Consider the following 22,347-nt stretch of genomic DNA (forward strand, 5'->3'; position numbering starts at 1 on the left):
TGTGGACTTTTTCTTACTACTAATGGGAACTTAGTTATCAATTTTCTGAATTTTGGATTGTGGGTTTGTGTGTTTTTTCTTAGGGCTGCAGCAATTCCAGGAACAGAAGGTGGAACTGTTCTTCAAATGAAATTGGTTTATAATCACTTGGCTCCTTTGGTTCTCTTGTTTCTACAGTGGATGGATTGTTCCTGTGCTAGCTTTCTACACAGATATTTCAATCTCTTCCACATAGTTATATACAAGGTAGAGATAGAAAAGTTATGTCATTTCTTTGTTGGATTTTGATTCAATAAATTTGGTATTGTTGTTGTTTGTTCCATATGGTCTTATGGAATTTAATGGGGTTTCCAATATGTTTTTATTGATTGATACATGTTTTTTTGTCTTTTTATGTTTTACCTAAGATACACAATGATGGTAGAAACATGTCTAGTCATGGAAGGAAAGCTACCATAGGGGACTTTTATGGTATGTGAATATTTGACTTGTGAAGAGGCCTTTTATTTGTTGTAATTTGTTTTTGTCTCATGAAAAATGTGAAATAGTGCAAAACTCTTTTCATTTATAGCTAGCTGCCTTGACTGATTATTTCGGAAAAATTTGAATTCTTTTAGCTGTTATATTGCCATCTCTCCAGCGGCTTCACGGTAGCTTGGAGAAGTTGGAAACTTCAAAAGAAGGCCAATCATTGAGCATGGAACATTCAAGTTATGGCAAGAAGATGATTGTTGAAGGTGATGGGAAACTAACCAATGTTGACTTGCAAAGAGAGGATGAATGTGATATTTGCTTAGAGCCTTGCACCAAAATGGTCCTGCCTAATTGTTGCCATGCCATGTGTATCCGGTGCTACCGCAAGTGGTAAATTGCTTTCTTCATATCTCATGTTGTTGTCAACTTGCATACTTTACAGTGAAAATTGCAATTAACTCACCTGAATTTTGGTTAATGTGTAATTTATGCTAAAAAATTTTTTTAAGATGTACAATTCGACGTCCTGAGGTTATAAGCGGCGCAAAAGGGGCTTTCCATTAACTTTTCTTCTAAAATTACCCGTTGACGTCATTTTTTCGACAAAGTTACCCAGTAATAGAAGGGTAATTTTGGAAGAAAAGTTAGCCAAAGGTCTTTTTTAGCACCTTTTACAACTTCAGCTCTATCAAATTGTACATTTTTACCAAATTTCAAGGGGTATAATTAAGTATTTTCCCACTTCATATGCCAATGGCAATTTAACACTCATCATGTTCTGGTCTTTTTGCCCGACCTATAGGAACACCCGGTCGCAGTCTTGCCCTTTCTGCCGCGGTAGCTTGAGGAGGGTTAACTCTGAGGATCTTTGGGTGCTAACTTGCAATGAAGATGTTGTTGATGCTGAAACAGTTTCTAAGGAAGACTTGTGGCGTTTCTACCTTTATATCAATAAGCTACCAAAACATCACCCAGAAGCACTTTTTGTAATGTACTATGAATATCTCATTTGAACTTTTATATACCAATAAGAAGGAACCAAAGAAATGTACAGAATAGGAAAAAATTACAAATGTGAATAGAGTCTGGTAAAAGAAAGAAAATTGATTCTTTAATCAATATTTTATCACAGCTTTGATAAGAGAAAAATTTCTGGTTTTTTAACCCAGAAAAAGAAACACTCTTCTTAGTACTGTGATATTATACATTGTCTCCATTATAGAAATAAAAATGTTACATTTAACTTGGGAGTCCTTATTTGAGTTCTTATTGATACCTATCTGAATTTTATTTTTCTCTAAGAAGCTAATTAAAATGCAAAAAGCAACTTTGCTCATTGCTAAATTTACTTGATTTTACTTATTGCAATATGTTTGTAATCCTTTGATATAAAATTTATAGTTTTTCTTCTTTTACTTTTAATATATCTGTATGTTATTGAAGAAAAGAAAAGCAAGAAATTTATTGCTTGCTTTTTTGACGAGTGGTGTTGACTTCTAGATGAGTTTATTGCTTGCTTTCCAAGGCTTTTATTAACAGAATCACTGAACTAATTTTCTCACATTGGTCAATAGTGTAGCTTGATCTAGAAACTTCCATAAAAGAATTGACTTTTGAAGTTTGAGCCGTTATAGTTCTTTTCTTGCTGGACCCTTTCATATCTTTTCTTCTTAGCTTCCATAGTCAATATAATGCTAGCAATGGGCTGGTCAAACCTCTTTCGCTTTGAATTTCTTATAGCTTTTTCTTTAGGGTGGATACTACAATGAAGATGGCATAATTGTCTTCATATGAGTATATTTCTTTTTGACCTTTGGATGATGGATTGTATGGTTAGATTTTGATATTTATAAAAGTGTTGTTTTTGTTTAAAGTGTGGCTAAATAAATAAACCACACTTTTAACCAAAGCATCTTCATGAGAAGATATTTTTGCCATCTTCATTGTAGTATCCACCTTTCTTTAGCACTTCTTTTCAGTTCTGTAATGTTTCCTTATAACTTTCTTATAGTTGGAAATTCGGGTTGGGTTAGGTTAGGTTAGTAGGGGTAGTTTGAGAATTCTGAATAATTTTTTAGTGTGATGAAGGAGACATAGCAGAAGCAGTACAAAAATGCAAGTACAGCATTGTGGAAAAACTAATCACTGAAAAAACTATTAACCCTAACTAGGTTTAGAGTGCAATGTACTACATTTGGAGAAAACAGACAAGAAAAGAGTGATGAAAGGGAAACCCATGGACCTTCAAAAACTCATGGCTGCTTTTGGAAAAATGGGAAAGGAGCATCAACCCAAGAGAGATTAGTTTTAACAGAGCACAGGAAAATATTCAGATTTGGAACCTACCTAAACACTACAAGATGGTGAAGTTAGGGATGAAGCTTGCTAGAATAGTCTTAGGGGTAATAAAATTAAGGGTTAAGTACTTTTTTCGTCCTAAGGTTTTGGGTCAAAATCAAAATTGTCATTGACTTTTTTTTCTTATTAAAACCATCCTCAACGTTACAAAATGTTGTAAAATCATCTTTTTATCCATAAACGATATTTTTTGGACAATTTTATCCTTAAACAAAAAAGAACTGTCTCTACCCTCACAACTAATCTTTGCATCATCATCACCATCGTTATGCCATAACTACAAAATAAATCAACAATCCAGCAACAGCAACCACAAAATTAGCAACAACATAAATTAAAAAAATTAAAAAGAAAGAACTCATGTATCTATTCTTCAAAAATTAAAAAAAAAAGAAAGAACGAAGAAGAGAGAAAGAGAGCAACGGAAGAAAATTGAAATCGCAGTGTCTCCTCCTTTCATTTTCAGCCTCTGCCATTTACTCTCCACCAACACTCCTCCCACCTCTATCACATCACTGCTTTGACCCTTTCTCCTCTTACTGCAACAAAACCATTACAAGTCTAACCTTAACTCTGTCTAAAATCAACAACAACAACAACAGAGGCAAAGAGAAAGTAAATCAAAGAAAAATGATACAGAAGAAAGAAAATTAGAAAAAATAAAAGAATGAAGAACAAATTGAAATCCAAAAAATCAAATAAAAGAAAGAAAAAAAAAAGAACAGAGGTTTGGCTGAAATCCAGGAAATAACAAACTGTTATTTTGACCAAATCAACCACATCTTCTCCTCTTCCACAGACAGCACCATGCCTTAGCCAAAACCCTTTTGTTTTTTCTTCCCTGTTGGCATCCCTTTTCTGTTTGCAACAGCCCCCTCCCCGTCGGTCTCTCATTTCTCAATCCCGTAACCTTCTTCTCAAGAAGCACTTCCAATTCGTCATTCAATTTCGCCGTAGAACTCTCTTCGATGACTACCGTATCTTTGGGCAAAATAAAGACCGGATCGGCGATGTCTTCCTCCACCGCGTCGTTCGCAACACCGTCACCATCTGTTGTAGCTCCTCCTCCGACAGCAGTAATAACCGCCTATGATTCAAGCTCTTAAAGAAGCTTCTACTAGATGAAGTCTCTTTATTTTGTGATTCTTTAATTTGTGTGTGATTCAATTTTTGTTTTTGTGATAATGGTAACAGTGATGGTGATGAGAAGAAGATGAGTAGGGTTAGTGGTAAGGGAGAGTAGGAGTTTGAGATAGAGAGAGAGAAAAAGAGGTTCTGTGATGATGATGAAAGGGATTAGGGATTAGTGATGAGGGAGATTAGGAGCCTGGGAGAAAGAGAAAGAAAAAGAGGCTCAGTGATAATGATAAAGGGGGTTGGGAGTTAGTGGTGAGGGGAAGGATTTTTTTTGTTTAAGGGTGAAATTATCCAAAAAATATTGTGTATGGACAAAAGGATGATTTTATAACGTTTTGTAACGTTGAGGATGATTTTAACAAGAAAAAGGTTGGAGACGATTTTGATTTTGACCTAAGACTTTAGGGACGAAAAACATACTTAACCCTAAAATTAGCCTGTTTGAAAGTGGAAATGGACGAGATCAGATTATCAAGGCTAAAATCAGAATCAACATAGACCAACCAATTAGAAAATGCACAAATATAAGGAGCACATAAGATGATATTACTTGGGTGGACTTCAAGTATGAGAAACTCCCAACAGTATGCTATTTTTGTAAGATGATAGGGTATGATGAAGGGTCTTGTAAAAAAGCATAAAAGAAAGAAGATGGAACCCAATAAAAATCTAAAGAATATAGACCTTGGATCAGGGCTAAAATAATATGGGTAAAAATTGCAAATGGAGAGGATGGAGATGACAGAGAAAAAGAGAAAACCAAAGGGCATATGCAAGATGCAAAGAATGGGAATAGCTAGAAGAAACTATTGGAGAAGCTAGCGAACTTGAAGGTGATAGATAATAGAACAGCAATCCAGGTACGACTAGAAGAAGAGGCTCCCAACAAAAATATAAAAGAAAATAAACTAAAACAGGAGAAGAATAATTTAGTTCCAGGCCCAAATCAAATAAAAGAGTCAAACTGAAGTTATAAATGATGCAAAACACAACAAAAGAGAACAAAAAAAATCCAAAACAAATGCAGACAAAGATAAATGGGCAATACATTAAGAGGATGAGATAGAGGAGGGTGGTCTAAATTCAATGAGATCGCACCCATGGAGAAGTAAGAAGAGAAGGCACCATTTTAAAAAATTACAAATATAAATTGGAAAGATGATTTTCAAGAGAAGTAGTCTAACACCTACAGAAGTATAAATTTGACCACTGTCCCATTTTAGTTGATATGATAGGAGATACTATAAAAAAATGCATATTTTAAAATTTCAATGGGTTTGGCTTGAAATGAAGAATGTGAGAAAATAGTTAAAAAATATGGTCATTAGAAATGCTAGAAATTAAAGGCAAACTGAAAATTTTCTATGAGTCATTGGATGAATGAGGACAAAAAAATTTGGCCAAATTCTAAAGATGATAGGAGAGAAACAAAAGGGATTGGAGGAGTTACAAACACTGCCACAAATAGAACCAATCATGAAAAAAATGAAAAAAAATGCAATAACAACTAGATGAACTCGTAAAACAAAATGAAATATATTAGGCACAAAGATCAAGAGTTATGTGGCTTAAAGAAGGGGATCACAATACAAGGTTTTTTCATCAAAAAGCAACCTAAAAAATGAGGAGAAATAGAGTTTAAAAGATCACTAATGATACAGGGATACTTCATGAAGATGAAGGAAAAATTGGATATGTAATGACTACCTATTTTAGACAAGTCTTCTCAACTAAAGCCATCAAAAGAAAGGAAGAAGTGATGGAAATGGTCAAAGGCAGAATTATGCAAGATAGGCTGAAAATTATCCAAAGTGATTTTACAAAGAAAGAGGTTAAAGAGGCACTAAACCAAATGCAACCTTTAAAGGCAACTGGCCCGGTAGGGTATACCAGCCTTATTTTACCAGAAAATGTAGAACATTGTGAGGGAAGATGTGACTAGATCGATGCTGAATATTATCAATAGTGAAGGGATACCCATCGGATATGAATAAAACCTTTATTTCCCTAATTTCAAAAATCAAGAATCTGAGCTATACAAAAAAGTTCATGCCTATTTCATTGTGCAATGTGATCTTCAAGATAGTAACAAAAATAATTGCTAATATGCTCAAGCTTATTCTGTCAGACATTGTTGGAGAATTTCAAAGCACATTCATCCCCGGAAGACTAATAATAGATAACGTTCTAGCAGATTTTGAGATATTTTATTTTATGAAAAAGAAGAAAGAAGGCAACAAGGATTACATGGGAATCAAATTAGCATGGAGAAGACATATGATAAGGTAGAATAGGAATTTCTCAATGAGGTGCTTAAATCTATCGGATTCTCGCAAAGATGGTTAAGTCTAATTTTCGAGATGTATAAGCATGGTCACCTTCTCCACTCTCTTGAATGGCAGCCCACGAAAGAGTTCAACCGGGAAGAGAAATTTGGCAGGGAGATCCACTGCCCCCTATCTCTTTATTCGTTATGCAGAACTTTTCTCAGAACTCCTTAGGAGAACACAAGAAAGACAAGTTATTTAAGGAATCAGGATTGCTAGATTAGCCCCAGAAATCACTTATCTCTTCTTTGCGAATGATAGCATTTTCTTCTTGAGAACCTCGGATCAGAGTATTCAAGAGGTGATAGAGATTCTCAAAGTCTATCAACTAGCTATAGGATAGAGGATCAGTTTAGACAAGTTAGAGATTTTCTTTAGCCGAAACGTTCCTCCTCCAAGACAAATTCTTATTCAAGATTGATTAAACATTAAGACAGTGAAAAATTACTCAAAATACTTGAGTTTACCAATAATTGTAGGCATTTCAAGAAGCAAATTTTTTAGTTTATTCAAGAGAGAACCTGGAAGAAGCTAAAAGGTTAAAAAGAGAAATCTCTTTCGAGAATGGGAAAAGAAGTGTTGATAAAATCAGTGGCAATCGATCCCTACATGCATAATGAGTTGTTTTGAACTTCTTAAAAGCCTTTGTAGTCACATTGAAAGAATGCTTAGTAATTTCTATTGGGGCAGCAAAGAAGGGAGAGAAAGATCCATTGGATGGTTTGGAATAAACTATGTAAAGCTAAAGAGGAGGAAAGTCTTGGTTCTAGAACTTTTGAGGCTTTCAATCAAGTTTTTATAGCAAAGTAAGGATGGAGGCTAATCATAAACCCAACATCACTCATTGCTAGAATGTTAAAAGGCAAATACTTCATAAGAATTTTTTTTTCAGAAGATACAATCCTAATTACACTTGGAAGAGCATTTGAGGATTGAAATGAGTGTTGGATATTGGAGGAGTTTGGAGGATAGGTTCGAGAAGAAGCACCAAAATTTGGGGAGATCCGTAACTTCCTAATCAAAACAAGCTTAAGGTTTGGAGTCACAAAACCAGCTTTGATGAGGAAGCTATCATGGATAACCGTTATAAACGAGGAAGATGAAACATGGAACTAGGAACTAATCAGAAATATATTTCTGAACTTTGAAGCAGACTAAATCCTATCACTACCAATAGACATTCAAGGACAAGAAGAAAAATTCTATTAGAAATTTAATAACAAAGGAGAGTATGAAGTGAAAAAAGCGTCCACAGAATTAGAAGTCTCAACCAAGGAGCTAGCCAAGCAGTCACATAAGCGTAGAGGAAAAACAGAGATAGAAACACATTTGGAAGATGAAGATTTCCCCAAGAACCCAGAACTTCATGTAATGGTTGATGAATAATTCCTTACCTGTTATAGCTGCTGCCATGTCTGTTAGAAAAGCTGAAGCTTTTGCTTTCTTCTGGGGCCTTCAATATATTGTCCAAGGATGTTTTATGAATATTGAGATAGAGGGAGATAATATAGAAGCAGTTCAAGCCCTCAAAGCTATAAACAATTTTGGAGGTTCTTTTGGTATTATTATTATTGTAAAGTCCTGTTTAATAGATTTAGAGTTGTTAGCATTTTACATGTGAAAAGGAATGAAAATTCATTGATTCATACTTTGTCTAAGCTTGTTCTTACCAAGCCAAATTTTTTATGACTAAAAAAGACTCTTACTAAAATATGTAACTAGGTCCATCTGAATATTTTGGGTTTGTATGTTTAATCAAAATCATACTTTAACTTAAAAAATAAGATAGTTAACAGATCATTTGTATTTCAATTTAAATATGTTTGTATACTAGTTTTAATTAAACCATATATTAATGATCTAATTTGACTGAATCATATATTCATTATATTTTAGATTTACTTTTTTAACATAATATTTTAGTTCTAATTTTTACGTAGACAATTTAATGCCACTGAAATTTTATGAAATATTAATAAAACTAACATTCCAATAGGCACTTACATCCTAATGTATTTGTTAGGCCTTTGTTTAAATTTTTAAATAATTTATTAATTAAACTATTAAAATTATTATGAATATATTTTTTATTTTTTTATTCAGTGCGATATCTTGATCATAACTTTTAAAAGAGTGAATTAGTAGAATTTTAGTATCTATTAACTCACTAATAATGATTGTGTAATATTAAACTTTAGAGTAAATTACCAATTATTTTCTTGAATTTGTAAAACGCTAACAATAATAACCCTAATATTTGTTAACGACAATTATACCCTCAAAATTTTTAAAAATGCTACAAATCTGTCCAACCGTGAGGATAACCCTTTTCTATTAAACGGAGCTTGGTGATGTGGCAGGCAGAAATCTAACGTGACATCTCTTAAGAGTTTCAATCCTGTTTCTGCTTTATATGAAATTGAGAGAGAACATTTTTCCCAATTTCACCAAAAAATAAAACCCTAACCATTGTCATGCATGGTGGAAGCAAAGGTATGTCCAATAATAATCGAAGGATACAGTCAATAAAAAATGGTAGCTCTGAAAGACTCGAAGAATATGAGAGCAAGCCCTATGACGGGAATGCTTCTGCCGTCTTCAGGTGGTAGCGTTAAAGTCGAAGATGAAGAGAAATCCAGGGAGATGATTTTTCAGGTGTTCTCTGTGAAAGGTATGTATAAATTTTCTGCTTCATTTGTCCTCCTATTGAGAATTGATGTTGATGGATGACTTTTGTGCTGGGCAGATGAAGAATACGAGGTGTCGTTATTTTTAGTGGATGGACGAAACTAATGAGAAATCAGTTGGGGTGGAGGAGTGCTCTAAGAATGGCACACTAGTATGCAATGCATGTGAAATTTTGAAAGAGAGATTTACCGGTGTTGAGACTGAGACGATACACAGATATCAAAAGATGATGATGGAGCACATGAAGAGAGTTGAATTGCTTCTATGCATCATTATGTGTGGACTTGTACCGAGTTTGATTATGAGTTTGATTTGTTTGGTTAAATAGAACAAGGGATGCCTTTTGGACAGGATTTTTTTAATGGATGTTATGTATTATTGTTGTTTGGAAGTTATGTTGACATTGTTGTAGCTATTTATTTGCTTGTTAATGAAGTGGATATGTGTCTTAAATTCAATTGCATCACTAACAAAAGCATGAATAGAATGAAGTGCAACTGACTAAAAAGGGCAACTCAGAAACAAAAACTAAGTTGAAATAGACTTAAGAAATCAAATTTGCCAAAAGCATAAGACTAACACCAAAATAATTGAAGTGCATAACATTAAGCATTAACACAAATTGTTCCAACCAAAATACTGTCTACTTGCTAATTAGTCTTAATACCAGACACCAAAATACTAAAATTGTCTAACAAAGGTCAATAACCATCCATACTAAACATCAACATATAACCTAAAAGTAGAACAACTATCGAAACTAAACATCAACTTATAACCCAAAAGAAGAACAAATTAGAGAGCCAAGCACTCTTTAAGTTGACTAATTTGGCATGAACTTAGAGAACCTAGAAGTAGTTGCTTTACTTGCTCCATTCATGGTTTCATTTGATACCATTGAAGTCCTTGTGGTGTTTAGAACTCTTGAACCAGGAGCAGTAGTTGAAGTAGGAACAATGGGTGTAATTTGTGGGGCCTAAATGGTAGGTTGAGTTTTGGAGGGGCTATTGGATCTGGAGTTGTGAGCCTCACATAGGGTTGGGCTGCTGAACTTGGAGCTATGTACCTCACATGGGATTGGGCTGATGAGGCCTCATAATAGGCATTTTTACCCTGATTCTTTTCCTGCTAGTAGATGCAGCAGCGACAACAACAATATTGGAGGGAATTTTAGGAGTTGATGTAGCACTTCTGCTAGATCTGGGTGCTCTCCTTGCAAGGTTGGTTCTAACTCCTCTCCATCCAGCACCATGACTTGTTATTCTGGACATGTTCATATTTTGCTACAACAAGTTAAATCTAATTACTACATGACACGTTATCTTAAACAGCAGTAATTAAGTTATGTACTACCTTTTCATTATTTTTAGACTGTGGGTGGCCTTGTATGAGCTCCTCTTCTACTGCATCCATGGTTTTCTCCCAAAATCTCTCCTGCTCTGAGTCTGACATGTCATGTAAACACATGGGTGGCACATGTACTCTTGCTGTTGGCTGGACTTGTCCTCCATCTGGCTGACCTACTTGAGGTGCTTGTTGTGCATCTGCATCTTGCTCAACTGCAACATAATTTTTTTTATTAGGACAAATTCAGGAATTGTGTCCCACCTACGAAGCCAAGATAGTTTCGAGCATCAATAGATGAGCATACTCAACAGCAAAAGTTATGAAACAAGTTAGAGTTTATACTTACTTTTTTGCAATATTTACAACTTATTTTTCCATAGCTCCTTTTAATTTTGTATTGGCTACCACTTTGTCTCTCTGATTCATGTCGAACTCTCTTTTTTATAAGTCTTTCTATTGGCTTCTTATAAGATGGAGGGAGACATGGCAGGCCCTCCGCATCAACCCAATATTCCTGATTAGGGACAGTGTTGATGTGAAATTGGTACGTTCTATTGTATGTCTCCATAGTCAGTCAATGGTGGGCATAATCTTCTGATCTTTGATTTTTTCTTTGAATTGCAGCAACTCCATGACAGCACGAAAGGCCTATCAGTTGCCACTTTCTACAAGTGCAAGTCCCTTCTTGAGTGTTGACCCGAACTGTACGGCCATATCTTCTAACTTCAAATACATTGTGGTCATCATCTCCCACCCATTGAACTTTCTAATAGTTTCATTCCTTCTTTTCCTTCTCCAATCTGCTCATTTGGATAGGAACCAATTTGCCTGTATAGGCCATTAGTGCATCTTTATGAGTTGTTGCCATAGTCTTCATGAGGTAATATCTAATCTCCTCTAGCATAGTAATGATGCTCTTGTCTCTTAACTCCACCATTGTTGCATTGTGATCCACATTATTATTTGTAATATTATCCACTTTAGGTCAAGTAGAGAATTTTGACCTTGACCAAGTTTCTTGCTCATATGTAGACAAATATTCCTAGACAGATGTATTAATCCTATTGATTGCAGCCATCCATTCATTAAATTTCTGATCAGTCAACGCCTTTACATATTGAAATAGCAATTGTTTAAGTTCCAGATCTTTCCAGCACTTGTTGAAATTCCTCCAGATATACATAGTACAAAACCTGTGATTAACTATTGGCATAACTTCTTGTAAACCAGGAATTAGTCCATGTCATTGACTTAGTTAGATAACATATACTATAGCTTCAGGTATAAGTAAGTGAATAAAGTAATTGAATACACAAGTTAAAAACTAACATTCTGCTTATCTGACATGAAGTGCCAATCAAATTGCTTATGATCTCCGATATCTGCTAACAAATATTCTAGGAATTTATTTCAGTATTTCTTTGTTTCTGCATCAACTACTCCATATGCAACTGGAAATAGATGATTGTTGGCATCTTGAGCAACGACGGTCAGCAGCTTCTCCCCAAAATAACCCTTCAGAAATGCTCCATAAAGACATAGGAAAGGCCTACATCCTTGCTTGAATCTCCTTTTACAAGTATCTAGGCAGATGTATAGGCTTCTAAACTTAGCCAACCCCTCAAATTGTGGGTTGTGCCCATATGGCAAGTAGATCCCGGGTTGGCCTTACACAGCTGATTCAAGTAAATAATTGCATGTTTTCATCAACCAAAAATATACAATAAATATAGTAACCTGCATGTGCATCACTATCCTTCTGTGGTGCAGGTTGTGCTCTACGAGATGGTTGGGACTTTGGATGTTTTTTCCTGCGTCTCCTTCCCCTGCCATCAGCTTCTTCAGGGTTAGATTACCCTTCTTAACCTTCAACGTGTGTCTCATGGTTGTCTCCTAAATTGAGAGCTTCATTGGCAATTGTTGCAGGTTGAGTTTGATTAGGTAGCATCTCAATAGCGATGTCATTTTGTAATTTCTCATCATTCCCCCTTCACTCAACATTGGTTCACCCTCTTTTTACCGTTGCTCCTCATGCTGTAGGGGACTCTCTTAATGATTTTTCTGATTTTCTGAAGGAGGTCCCTCTACTTCTTTGTCATCAGGTCCTCCATATTCCTCATGTTGTAGGGGTTCCTTGTGATGATTTTTCTAATTTTCTGAAGGAGGTCCTTCTACTTCTTCATCATCAGGTCGTCCAACCATTGTACTATCCTGATTTATATCATCAGAAATCAAGACTTCATCAACATACTTTGGATCGGCATCAACAAGATGCTCAAAATATAAGTGGACCCTATTTTCATTCTTCAGTGCAGCATCACACAACTTAACCACACCAGCATCCCTTCTCAGCACCCGTAATCCGTTAGCTAAATTCATCCCTGACTCCAATCAATACACTTTATTATACCTAGTATAACCTAAATCTAGAAACAACCCTTCAACAAGGAACATATTTTATGTATCAACATATACCCTCTCGATGATACTCACTAACCTACTAGTATATTTCAGCACACCATCCTTATCTTTTTTTAACCAACCCCGATGGTGATAGACAAACGTCATATGAGTTGTCATCTAACAAAAATTATCAAATAAGTCACAATCAGCTAAATCAACACATCAAAACACCATCATCAAACTTCCATTTAAAAAAAAAATATCCACTTAATCACCAATACTATGCAAACCCCAACGAACTGATATTAACAACAATGGAAACATAAAATGCTTACCCGAACTTTGATTGTTCAATGGAGATTTATACATTGAGTATTAATGCCAAACATGAGCCTGCATGTGACGTTACCAATACCAAGAGACGAAGATAAAGATACAAGAGACGAAGACAAACAGAGACCACCACAAAAAATTCTTCAGTTTTGCGCGTCATAAATATTGATAGTTAAATATGGTCTTTCATTTAAGGTTAATTTGGTCATTTAATTTGATTTGGGCAATTAAGGTTTCATGAGTTAGGGATAAAGCAGAAACCGGATTGAAACCTTTAAGGAATGCCACGTTGAATTTCCGTCTACCACATCACCAAGTTCCATTTAATAAAGAAGAATTTTTCTCACGGTTGGACAGATTTGTAGCATTTTTAAAAATTTTGAGGATATAATTATCGTTAACAAATATTAGAGTTATTATTGTCAGCATTTTATAAATTCGGAAGCATAATTGGTAATTTACTCTAAATTTTATTTATCAAACGAATCTTTTTATAATAACTAGTGAATTAATTACAATATATGAATATGCCTATTCAATTTTTTAATTTGTTATATTTTTAAAATAATTAATGTAAAATTAGTTAAAATAATAAATTTTTTAAAATTTTATAACTAATTATTTTGAGTTCAACACTTTTATTCTAAAGAGAAAGATAAAAAAATGAGAGAAGTGAAAATATGAGTAAAAATAAAAAAAATAAAATTAATCATGTAAGAATAGGGAGTGGTGGTAGTGGAGTGGAATTTGTGACAATATAAGAATAATAAGGGTTACGTATGATTTTGGTCTCTAAGGTATATGCTGAAAATTTTTTATCGTCTCAAATTTTTTTTTTTACATACAAAATCGTCCTTAAAGTTCAACGTAATTTTGGTCTGAAGGAGGATTTAAAAATTACGTTGAATCTTAGGGACGATTTTATATGCAAAAAAGGTTAAAGACGAAAAAATTTTTTAGTCTATATTTTAGGGGCTAAAATTGTACTTAACCCTAATAACAAGAAAAGATGAGGAGGTGATAGTAACAAGAAAAGATGAGGAGGTGATAGTAATAGTAGAAATATATGAGATGGATGAGAGGGGAATGCATTATATTAAAAAAATTGCTCACTAACATTTGTTTGTTAAAAAAATAACTAAAAAATATGATTAAAATCTATAAAAATTTTAGAAGTAAAATTGATACAAATTAAATATTGGAGATAATTTTAAAATATTTTGATATTTTAGAAATAAAAAGTAATATGCCTTAAAAAAAATTCAAATACATTGTTATTGTTTAATTAAATATTTATATAAAAGATTTCCATTAAAAATATATACAAATTAAATTGAAAGTTTATTCGAGATATGAATACTATGTTGATTTAAAATAAAATAACTATCTAACACAAATTACCATAGTATATTTTTTAATCAAAAATATCTAAATATATTAATATAAAATTATATTAATTATGTCAAGAATCCAGTCATTCAATCGTTATTTTTGTCTAGTTTCTGATTGGAGAATAATAATAATAATAATAATAATAAAAGGAGAGGATAGGAATGGAGTCTCCTAAGTTTGACCAATTTAACTCAACACGAAGTGGCGTCTGAGCTCATCGAAACACTGTCGTTTTAAGTATTAAAAACCGCAAAAACAGCAAAATAACGTCGTTTTGCGTATGAAAAGAGGGAAAGAAAGGACAACGACGAGTCTCAAAGCGTTGCCATTTATGATTTACCTTTTGCAACATATTCAGGATCTGCAGTGATTACTTAATCCAATTACCCAAACCATAATAACGCCTTCTTGCCTTCCTTAAGAAAAAAAAAAAGAAGAATTATTATATATTTCTCCGTTTATTTTATTTTATTTACAATCCAATTTTCGCCCTCATAACAAAACAGCAGAAGTGAATATTATTTTTTCCAGTTTGCTTGGCTCTGAGCCTCATTAATCACTCTTCGGGAGCCCAAAATCAATAAATAAATCATACCCAATTTCGCATTAGGGTTTTCAAATATAGTTTTTTTATTTGTTTAACTCTCAGGTTCGTTTGCTTTGACTTTAGATTTGTATTGGTTCATTTTTGAGATTTTGATTCTAGTGCATTTTTGTTGGGGAAAATAAAGAAATTGAAATTGCAGATCCCAATCTTGTTTTGCTGGTAGGCTGTTAGATGCTGAGTGATTAAAATGTCGGAAGCTGATTCGGATTCAGGTTCCAATAACGGGCACGACCATGCACCAAATGGGGATTCTGAATCTACCACTTCGGTTGCAATTAATCAGGTAAATTGGAAATTAGCTGAGCTAAACCGAAAAATGGGTCAATGCCAAGTTTTTTATTCTTCAATTCTGAATAAAATGGGTCAATGCCATGTTTTGATCTTTTAATTATTGTGAGTGAAGCAGGGTGGTGCCAATGATGGGGAAGATGGAATGTTTGTTGATTGCTCTGATGAGCTTATTACAATGGATAGTAGGCCAAGTGATAATAGCAACGAAGAAGGAGCTGCCGGGGACGATGATAACGGAGAAGAGGTGATTCAAGTTGTGCATCAAGAGGGTCATTTTGGTGAGTTGGGCTCAGCAGGTGAGGTGGAGCAGCTGCGTCGTTCGCTGGAGCTGCATCAGGTGTGTTATGATATTTGGACTTGTTTTGGGTAGCAGTGATGAGACTTCGAATTGGTTGATAATTGTCTCTGTGCGTGTTTCTTTTTTTTGTGTGGTGCAGGAAGAAAGAGAAGCCATTGCGCAGGGGGTGATTGATCTTCATTTGCAGCTGAAGGCTTTGAGTTCTCCGAAGTCAGTGCCGTATGAAGGTGAGGATGGAGTTCGCGAGGTGGTGGATGTTCCATTGAAGGAGATGATAAAAGAATCTTTGGAGTTAGTGAAAACTGCTTCGGAGGATTGGCCCAAAGTTTCCAACGATAGTTTGCAAGTTTCATCAGAGGTTCAGCTTGAGAAGGATCATAATATTGAGATTGCATTGGATAAGATGATATCCTCTCTTGGAGCAGTTGTTGATCCGTGGCAATTATCAGATCATTCTGTAAGTGGGAAAATAGTTTATATCGAGGAAGGAACTACACTTTTGATTGAGAAGTACAATCAGATTCTTTCTGAAATTTATCAACTCGGGCAGTCTTTCTCTGAGGTTGGCTTAGAGCAAGAACATGGGAACATACTTCTTGATGCTCGTGGTGGGTTACTGCATTTCAAACGAAAGGAATCAGAATTTGTTGAAAAACTGGCTCAGTTAGAAGATGAAAACCGAAAACTTGTTGAAGAGCTTGAGAAGGAAAGGGTGATGATAGGGGAACTAAACTCTGAACTTGGAAATACGAAAGCAGAACTTGAGCAGGAAAAGGTTAAATGTGCTAATACCAAAGAGAAGCTAAGTATGGCTGTGACGAAAGGAAAGGCATTGGTACAGCAGCGAGACACTCTAAAGACATCGCTGGCTGAAAAATCCAGTGAGCTGGAGAAATGTTTAACTGAGTTACAGGAGAAGTCCCTTGCACTAGAAGCTGCTGAATTTATTAAGGAAGAGTTGGCTCAAAGAGATAGTGTGGTTGAATCCCTACAAAACTCATTACTACAAAATAGTACCATTTTTGAACAAGTAGAAGAAATCTTGTCTCATGTAGAACTTGATCGGCATGAAATATCTGACGTGACAGAGAAAGTTAGATGGCTCGTGGATGACAGAAATGTGCTTAAGGATGCTGTTCAGGAGTTACACAAATTGAAAGATACTCTATCTCTAGTGGACCTACCAGAACATGTCTCATCATCTGATTTGGGATCTCAAATGAATTGGCTGAGGGATTCTTTTCATATGGCTAGGGATGATAATCGTGTTTTGCAGGAAGAAATTTCTAAAATAAATGAAGCATCCTCTAACCATATTGATCGCTTGAGCATTTCGCTTTTGCTGGAATTACAGGAAAAAGATTACCTTCAGTCAGAATTAACTGATTTGAGGTTCAAATACGAGGAGCTTGTTGGCATGAATCGTCATCTTTCCTTGGAGAAGGATCAAATGGTGAAGATGTTGGTTGAGCTTTCTGGGGTAAACCTGGAAGATGAAGGGATTGATAAATCCCCTTCTAGCACTACTATGATAATTGATTTATGCTTTCGCAAATTAAAAGAACTGAATGGTCCTGCCTCTAGCACATCTAATATTGATTCTGAGCTGTTTGAAAGGATTCAGAGTTTCTTATATGTTAGGGACCAAGGTTTAATTCTCTATGAGGACATACTGGAAGAAGAGATGGTTATCAGATCTGATATGAGTAAGCTATCAAATGAGTTGAAAGTGGCGTCCGAGGAAATTACAGCACTTAAAGAAGAAAGGAGCTCTCTAATGAAAGATCTTGAACGATCAGAAGAGAAGTCATCCATGCTTAGAGATAAGTTGTCCATGGCAGTTAAGAAAGGAAAGGGGTTGGTTCAAGATAGGGACAATCTAAAAGGTCTTATAAATGAAAAGGACTCGGAAATAGAGCAATTGAGGATTGATTTGCAGAAGCAAGAATCTGCAGTTTCAGAATACATGGATCAGATCAATAGATTGTCCAGTGAAGTGCAAAACATCCCCAAGTTACAGGCTGATCTTCTGGAAATGGAAAGGGAAAGGAATCAGTTTGAGCAGCTCTTGACAAAGAGCCGAAACATGTTACAAACAGTGATGGAATATATTGATGGTATTGCTCCTTCAGTTGATCCAGTCTTTGATGAACCTGTGGAAAAGGTAAAATGGTTTGCTGGTTATGTCAGTGAATGCCAAGATGCTAAAGTACATGCAGAACAAGAGTTGCAAATTGCAAAGGAGGAAGCCACTATACTGGAAACCAAATTAGCAGAAGCCCAAAAAAATATAAAATCCCTTGAACGGGGATTATCTTCATTAGAGGAGAGTGTTTCTCAACTTGCTGAGCAAAAGAAAGAGTTAGAACATGAAAAATCAAGAGTTGGGGTGGAGTTAGAGAAGTTTAAAGAAAATGTTGCTGATGCTTGTAGCACTACTCGGTCACTTGAAGATGCCTTATCGCAGGCAGAAAAAGATATATCTGTTCTTTCCAGTGAAAAGGAGCAGGCTCAAGCTGGTAGAGTTGCTGCAGAGATGGAGTTAGAGAGAGTTAAAGATGAAACAATGCAGAAGATAGCCGAACTAGCAGAGGCCAGCAGGACCATAAAAGATCTGGAAGATAAACTATCTCAGGTTCAGACTAATGTCAATTTATTGACTGAAAATTATAATGCTGATCAAGCTGTCAAGACTGATATGGAAAATGAACTGAAGAAGTTGCAAGATGAAGCTGCAAATCATGCTAGAAAATTGGTAGATGCCTCTGATACTATAAGATCACTGGAAGATGAATTAGTAAAGGCACAAGATAATGTTTCTTCTTTAGAGGATGCAAATAAAATGGCTAAAGAGGAGATATCGTCTCTTGGTTTTAAGTTAAAGTCATGCATGGACGAGCTAGCTGGAAGGAGTGGCAACTTGGAGAACAAGTCTGTAGAGCTCATTGGAATCATTAGTGATCTTCAGGTGCTTATGAAAAACAATATTCTATTTCCCAGAGTCAAACGATGTTTTGAGAGCAAATTTGAGACCCTGAAGAATATGGATCATGTGCTGAATAAAATAAGAGGTCATATTGTTTCCATGGCTGCTAAGGATCTTGAAGGACACTCTATGAAGGAGGTAATATTGTTTATGTCCTCTTTTACTCTATTAATTCTTCATGCTGCGAACATTTGATAATCAATACATATCTATGCCACCCGAGTCTTCTGAAAATTAAGAAATATTTATCCATATATAATATTACTGGAAAATTTGATGGTGTTAATTAATAATTATTTGAAATGTGTACTCACTAGAAAATTAGATGGGGCTTTTGAGATCACGTCTCTCTCTCTCTCTCTCTCTCTCTCTCTCTCTCTCTCTCTCTCTGTTCTTTATATTTCATTTATTGTATAGCATTATCATAATACAAGATGTTTGCTCCAGGAAAATCTGCATATGAGAGAAGAATTACTGGATAGCCTTGAAAATTTTGATGTTGAACTGGATAACAGAGAGATGAATGGCGCCGATATTGACACCGTAGTTTCATCATTTTCAACAATTGTGAAAGGATTTCAGTTGAGAAACAAACACATTGCAGAAAAGTTTGATGAACTTTCTAATTCCATTGATGAATTTACTTCCCCTCTCCATGAAAAGCTGCTGGATACAGAAACCAAAATAATGACTGTTGTTGAGAACATGCAAACTATGAAAGAGAAAGAAAATACTATCGAGAAGTTACTGGAAGAAAAGGACAATATTATTTCCTCTTTGGAGAATGATATTGGTGTGTTGCTTTCTGCATGCACTGATGCTACTGGTGAACTCCAGTTTGAAGTTGACAAGAGTCTTCAGCAACTGGGCTCTATATCTGAGGTTGAAAATTTAAACCATGAAACCGATGAGCAAGCAGAGCATCATAAGGACAGAATATATGCCGAAGCCTCACAAAAGTTGAAAAATGCTTCTAGAAAAGCCCAAACTTTGATTAGACATTTTGAAAATCAAAGTGAGCATGTAGCTGTAGCCATTGAAAATTTGGAGATTAAGCTGAAAGAAACAACCGCTGCTTTTGAAAGGACCCTAGATGAAAGAGACGCAAACACTGCAAGAATTGAAGGTTTGCAGATTGAATTGAAAGAAATAAAAGATTCTCTTGAAAGGGCCACAAATGAAAGAGATGCAAACGCTGCAAAAATTGAAGCTTTGCAGAATAAGTTGAAAGAAACAACAGCTACTTTCGAGATGCTCAAAGATGAAAGAGGCTTAAACACTTCAATTATTGAAGATTTGCAGAATAAATTGAATGAAACAACAGCCGCTTTTGAAAAGACCGCGGAAGAAAGAACCGTAAATTCTGCGAAAATTGAAGATTTGCAGAATAAATTGAAAGAAACAACAGCTGCTTTTGAAATGGCCATAGATGAAAGAGACATAAACAGAAACAGAGTTTTGCAACTAGAGTCTGATGTTCAAGAACTGCAAAGTTCTTGCAATGAGCTTAGGAATAATTTAGAGGGTCATCATGCTCTAGAAGAAAAGTTAAAGGAAAAAGAGGCAGAGATTTTATCACTGAACAGTACTTTGTCAGCAAAAGAAAAAGGTAAGAAACATATTGAAATAACTTTTTTTTATCGAATTATTTTGGATTTAATTTAACTTGTATATGTTGATTTACTTTGTTTGTCTTCAATTTCTTTTTCCAGTTGCAGAAAGATCCCTTCTTTCAGCATCCCAGGTGAGAGATCTATTTGACAAGGTAGATGGTGTTGAAATCCCTATTTTAGAGTCTGAAGAAAATTATGGTGAGCTTCATACTTCAGCCCCTGCAAAGAAGCTCTTCCACATTGTTGATAGCGTTACTAAGTTGCGCAATCAAATAAACTCCTTGTATCATGATAAAGAAGAGCTTCAATCATCTCTCGAAACTAAGGATCTTGAAATTAAGAATCTGAAGGAGGAAGTCAAACAGCTCAATAGAAATTGGGAAGACTCGAAAATGGCCAAGAATGATTTGTCCGACATCACCTTCGCTTTAGAAAAAGTTTTGGATATTTTGGGTGCTGGTGATTGGGTTGTGGATAGAAAATCAACAGGTTTGAAGGAATTAATATCGGCATTAGAAAAGCATATCAGGGCCATTCTTTTAGAATCTGAAAATTCAAGGTCGAAAGTGCAGGAACTTGGTATTAAGTTGGTAGGAAGTCAGAAGTTTATTGATGAATTAACAACTAAGGTTAAATTACTTGAAGGTTCGCGCAAAGATAAGACTTCTCAGCCAGAGGCTGTCCAGCAAAGGAGCCTATTCGACGCATCCTCATCCTCACTAGTTGCTGGGGCTGAGATAACCGAAGTTGAAGAAGCGGTAAATTTTAGGATATTTTTGCATGCCTAAGTTTGTACATGATGCAATATCTGTGCCTTCTTTCCTCTGTGGTCTGCTTTGATAACTATTCTTAGTTCAATGTTTAATTGTAATGTTTGCGTTATGGCTTTTTCTGCCATAAGATTAGATGGTTCTGATGTTATTTTATTTGTTTATTTATTTATTTTGAAATATATATCCTCTGGCCGGTAAAAGTAAAAAAAGTTTGCTTATCTACACAGGGATTGCTAGGCAACAATGCATTATTTCCAGTTTCTTCCGCTGCTAACGTGCGAAATATGCGAAAAGGATCATCTAGTGACCATCTTGCACTTGAAATCGGTGGGGAATCTGATGCTTTAATGAAGAGCACTGATACTGATGATGACAAAGGTAATCATGACCTTCTTAGTAATATATGAATTGCTTAAGTTAAAAGCTGGAAGGCCTAATTTCTCTATTACTTTGCAGGTCATGCATTTAGGTCTCTGAACACTTCTGGACTAGTACCAAAACAAGGAAAGCTCATTGCTGATCGTATCGATGGATTCTGGTATGTAACATTTTCTTTTCCCTCTATTTTTACACCTTTGGTAAAGTGAGTCATGGTAAAATATGTGGTCTAGATGTTGAATGCCAAATTTTTACACCTATATAACTTTTAACTTTTACCTGAACGATTTTCAGTTTTATCACACACTCTTAGACAGGAGTTTATCGCTTTCTTTTTTTGTGCAGGGTATCCGGTGGTCGAATTCTGATGAATCGACCAAGAGCAAGATTAGGACTCATCGGATATCTGCTACTCTTGCATATATGGCTACTGGGGACCATCTTGTAGAACAAAGCTGTTATCAAACCCATCCTTGAAGGGTGCTGCATCTGCAAATTGTAATATTAATATTAATATTGTTATCATTATATATAAAGTTGTCCCTCTTGCTTCTGCATGGAGCCTAACATGTTTTTCTTCTATAGTTACACAAATCCCTATTAGTTTCTCTGCAATCACATTTTAGGGATTCAGAGATTCTAGCCCCCAATGTTTAGGTTGATATTTTTGGTAGCTTACATTTTTTCCCCTTTCAAGTTCAACATTGTATTGGCCTAGAATTGTTTCAATAGTAAGGGATGTGGTAGGGTGGCAAATAGCGAATTGAAATTTGTTTCGCTTGTTAGTATAATAAAATTGTAAAATGATTTTTAGTTATTTACTGAAGTGTGACTCATGAAGTGTGACTCATTTCTATTTCAATAATGAGATCTGCTACACATACAAATTTATACAAGTTGGTTCAAACTCAACAAAATCGGCCTTTAATTTAGATTGTGTAA

The 22,347-nt window shown here is 35.2% G+C and overlaps 2 protein-coding genes across 4 annotated transcripts; both read left to right on the forward strand.

Annotated features, from left to right (window-relative positions):
• LOC107469015 (E3 ubiquitin-protein ligase AIRP2) lies at window positions 1–1,727 on the forward strand (the record flags this gene model as incomplete). Its single annotated transcript, XM_016088405.3, has 4 exons — window positions 1–246; window positions 408–471; window positions 618–864; window positions 1,277–1,727. Coding segments are annotated over 4 exons (768 nt in total), but the record flags the coding sequence as incomplete, so codon positions are not given.
• Window positions 1,728–14,799: 13,072 nt separating this feature from the next.
• LOC107468988 (trans-Golgi network-localized SYP41-interacting protein 1) lies at window positions 14,800–22,222 on the forward strand. 3 transcript variants are annotated; one of them, XM_016088364.3, is made up of 9 exons: window positions 14,800–15,108; window positions 15,206–15,349; window positions 15,470–15,694; window positions 15,795–18,779; window positions 19,089–20,250; window positions 20,354–21,012; window positions 21,255–21,405; window positions 21,484–21,565; window positions 21,751–22,222. In XM_016088364.3, exons 2-9 carry the CDS (start codon window positions 15,254–15,256, stop codon window positions 21,851–21,853), a joined length of 5,463 nt encoding a protein of 1,820 aa, XP_015943850.1. In that variant the 5' UTR covers window positions 14,800–15,108; window positions 15,206–15,253; the 3' UTR covers window positions 21,854–22,222. The 3 variants fall into 3 exon arrangements, with proteins under 3 accessions (XP_015943850.1, XP_015943851.1, XP_015943852.1); XM_016088365.3 differs by having other exon boundaries at window positions 15,230–15,349; XM_016088366.3 differs by having other exon boundaries at window positions 14,801–15,108; window positions 15,473–15,694.
• The last annotated feature ends 125 nt before the right edge of the window (window positions 22,223–22,347 follow it).

Source organism: Arachis duranensis, chromosome 10 (assembly GCF_000817695.3).
Source record: "Arachis duranensis cultivar V14167 chromosome 10, aradu.V14167.gnm2.J7QH, whole genome shotgun sequence".
NCBI lineage: Eukaryota > Viridiplantae > Streptophyta > Magnoliopsida > Fabales > Fabaceae > Arachis > Arachis duranensis.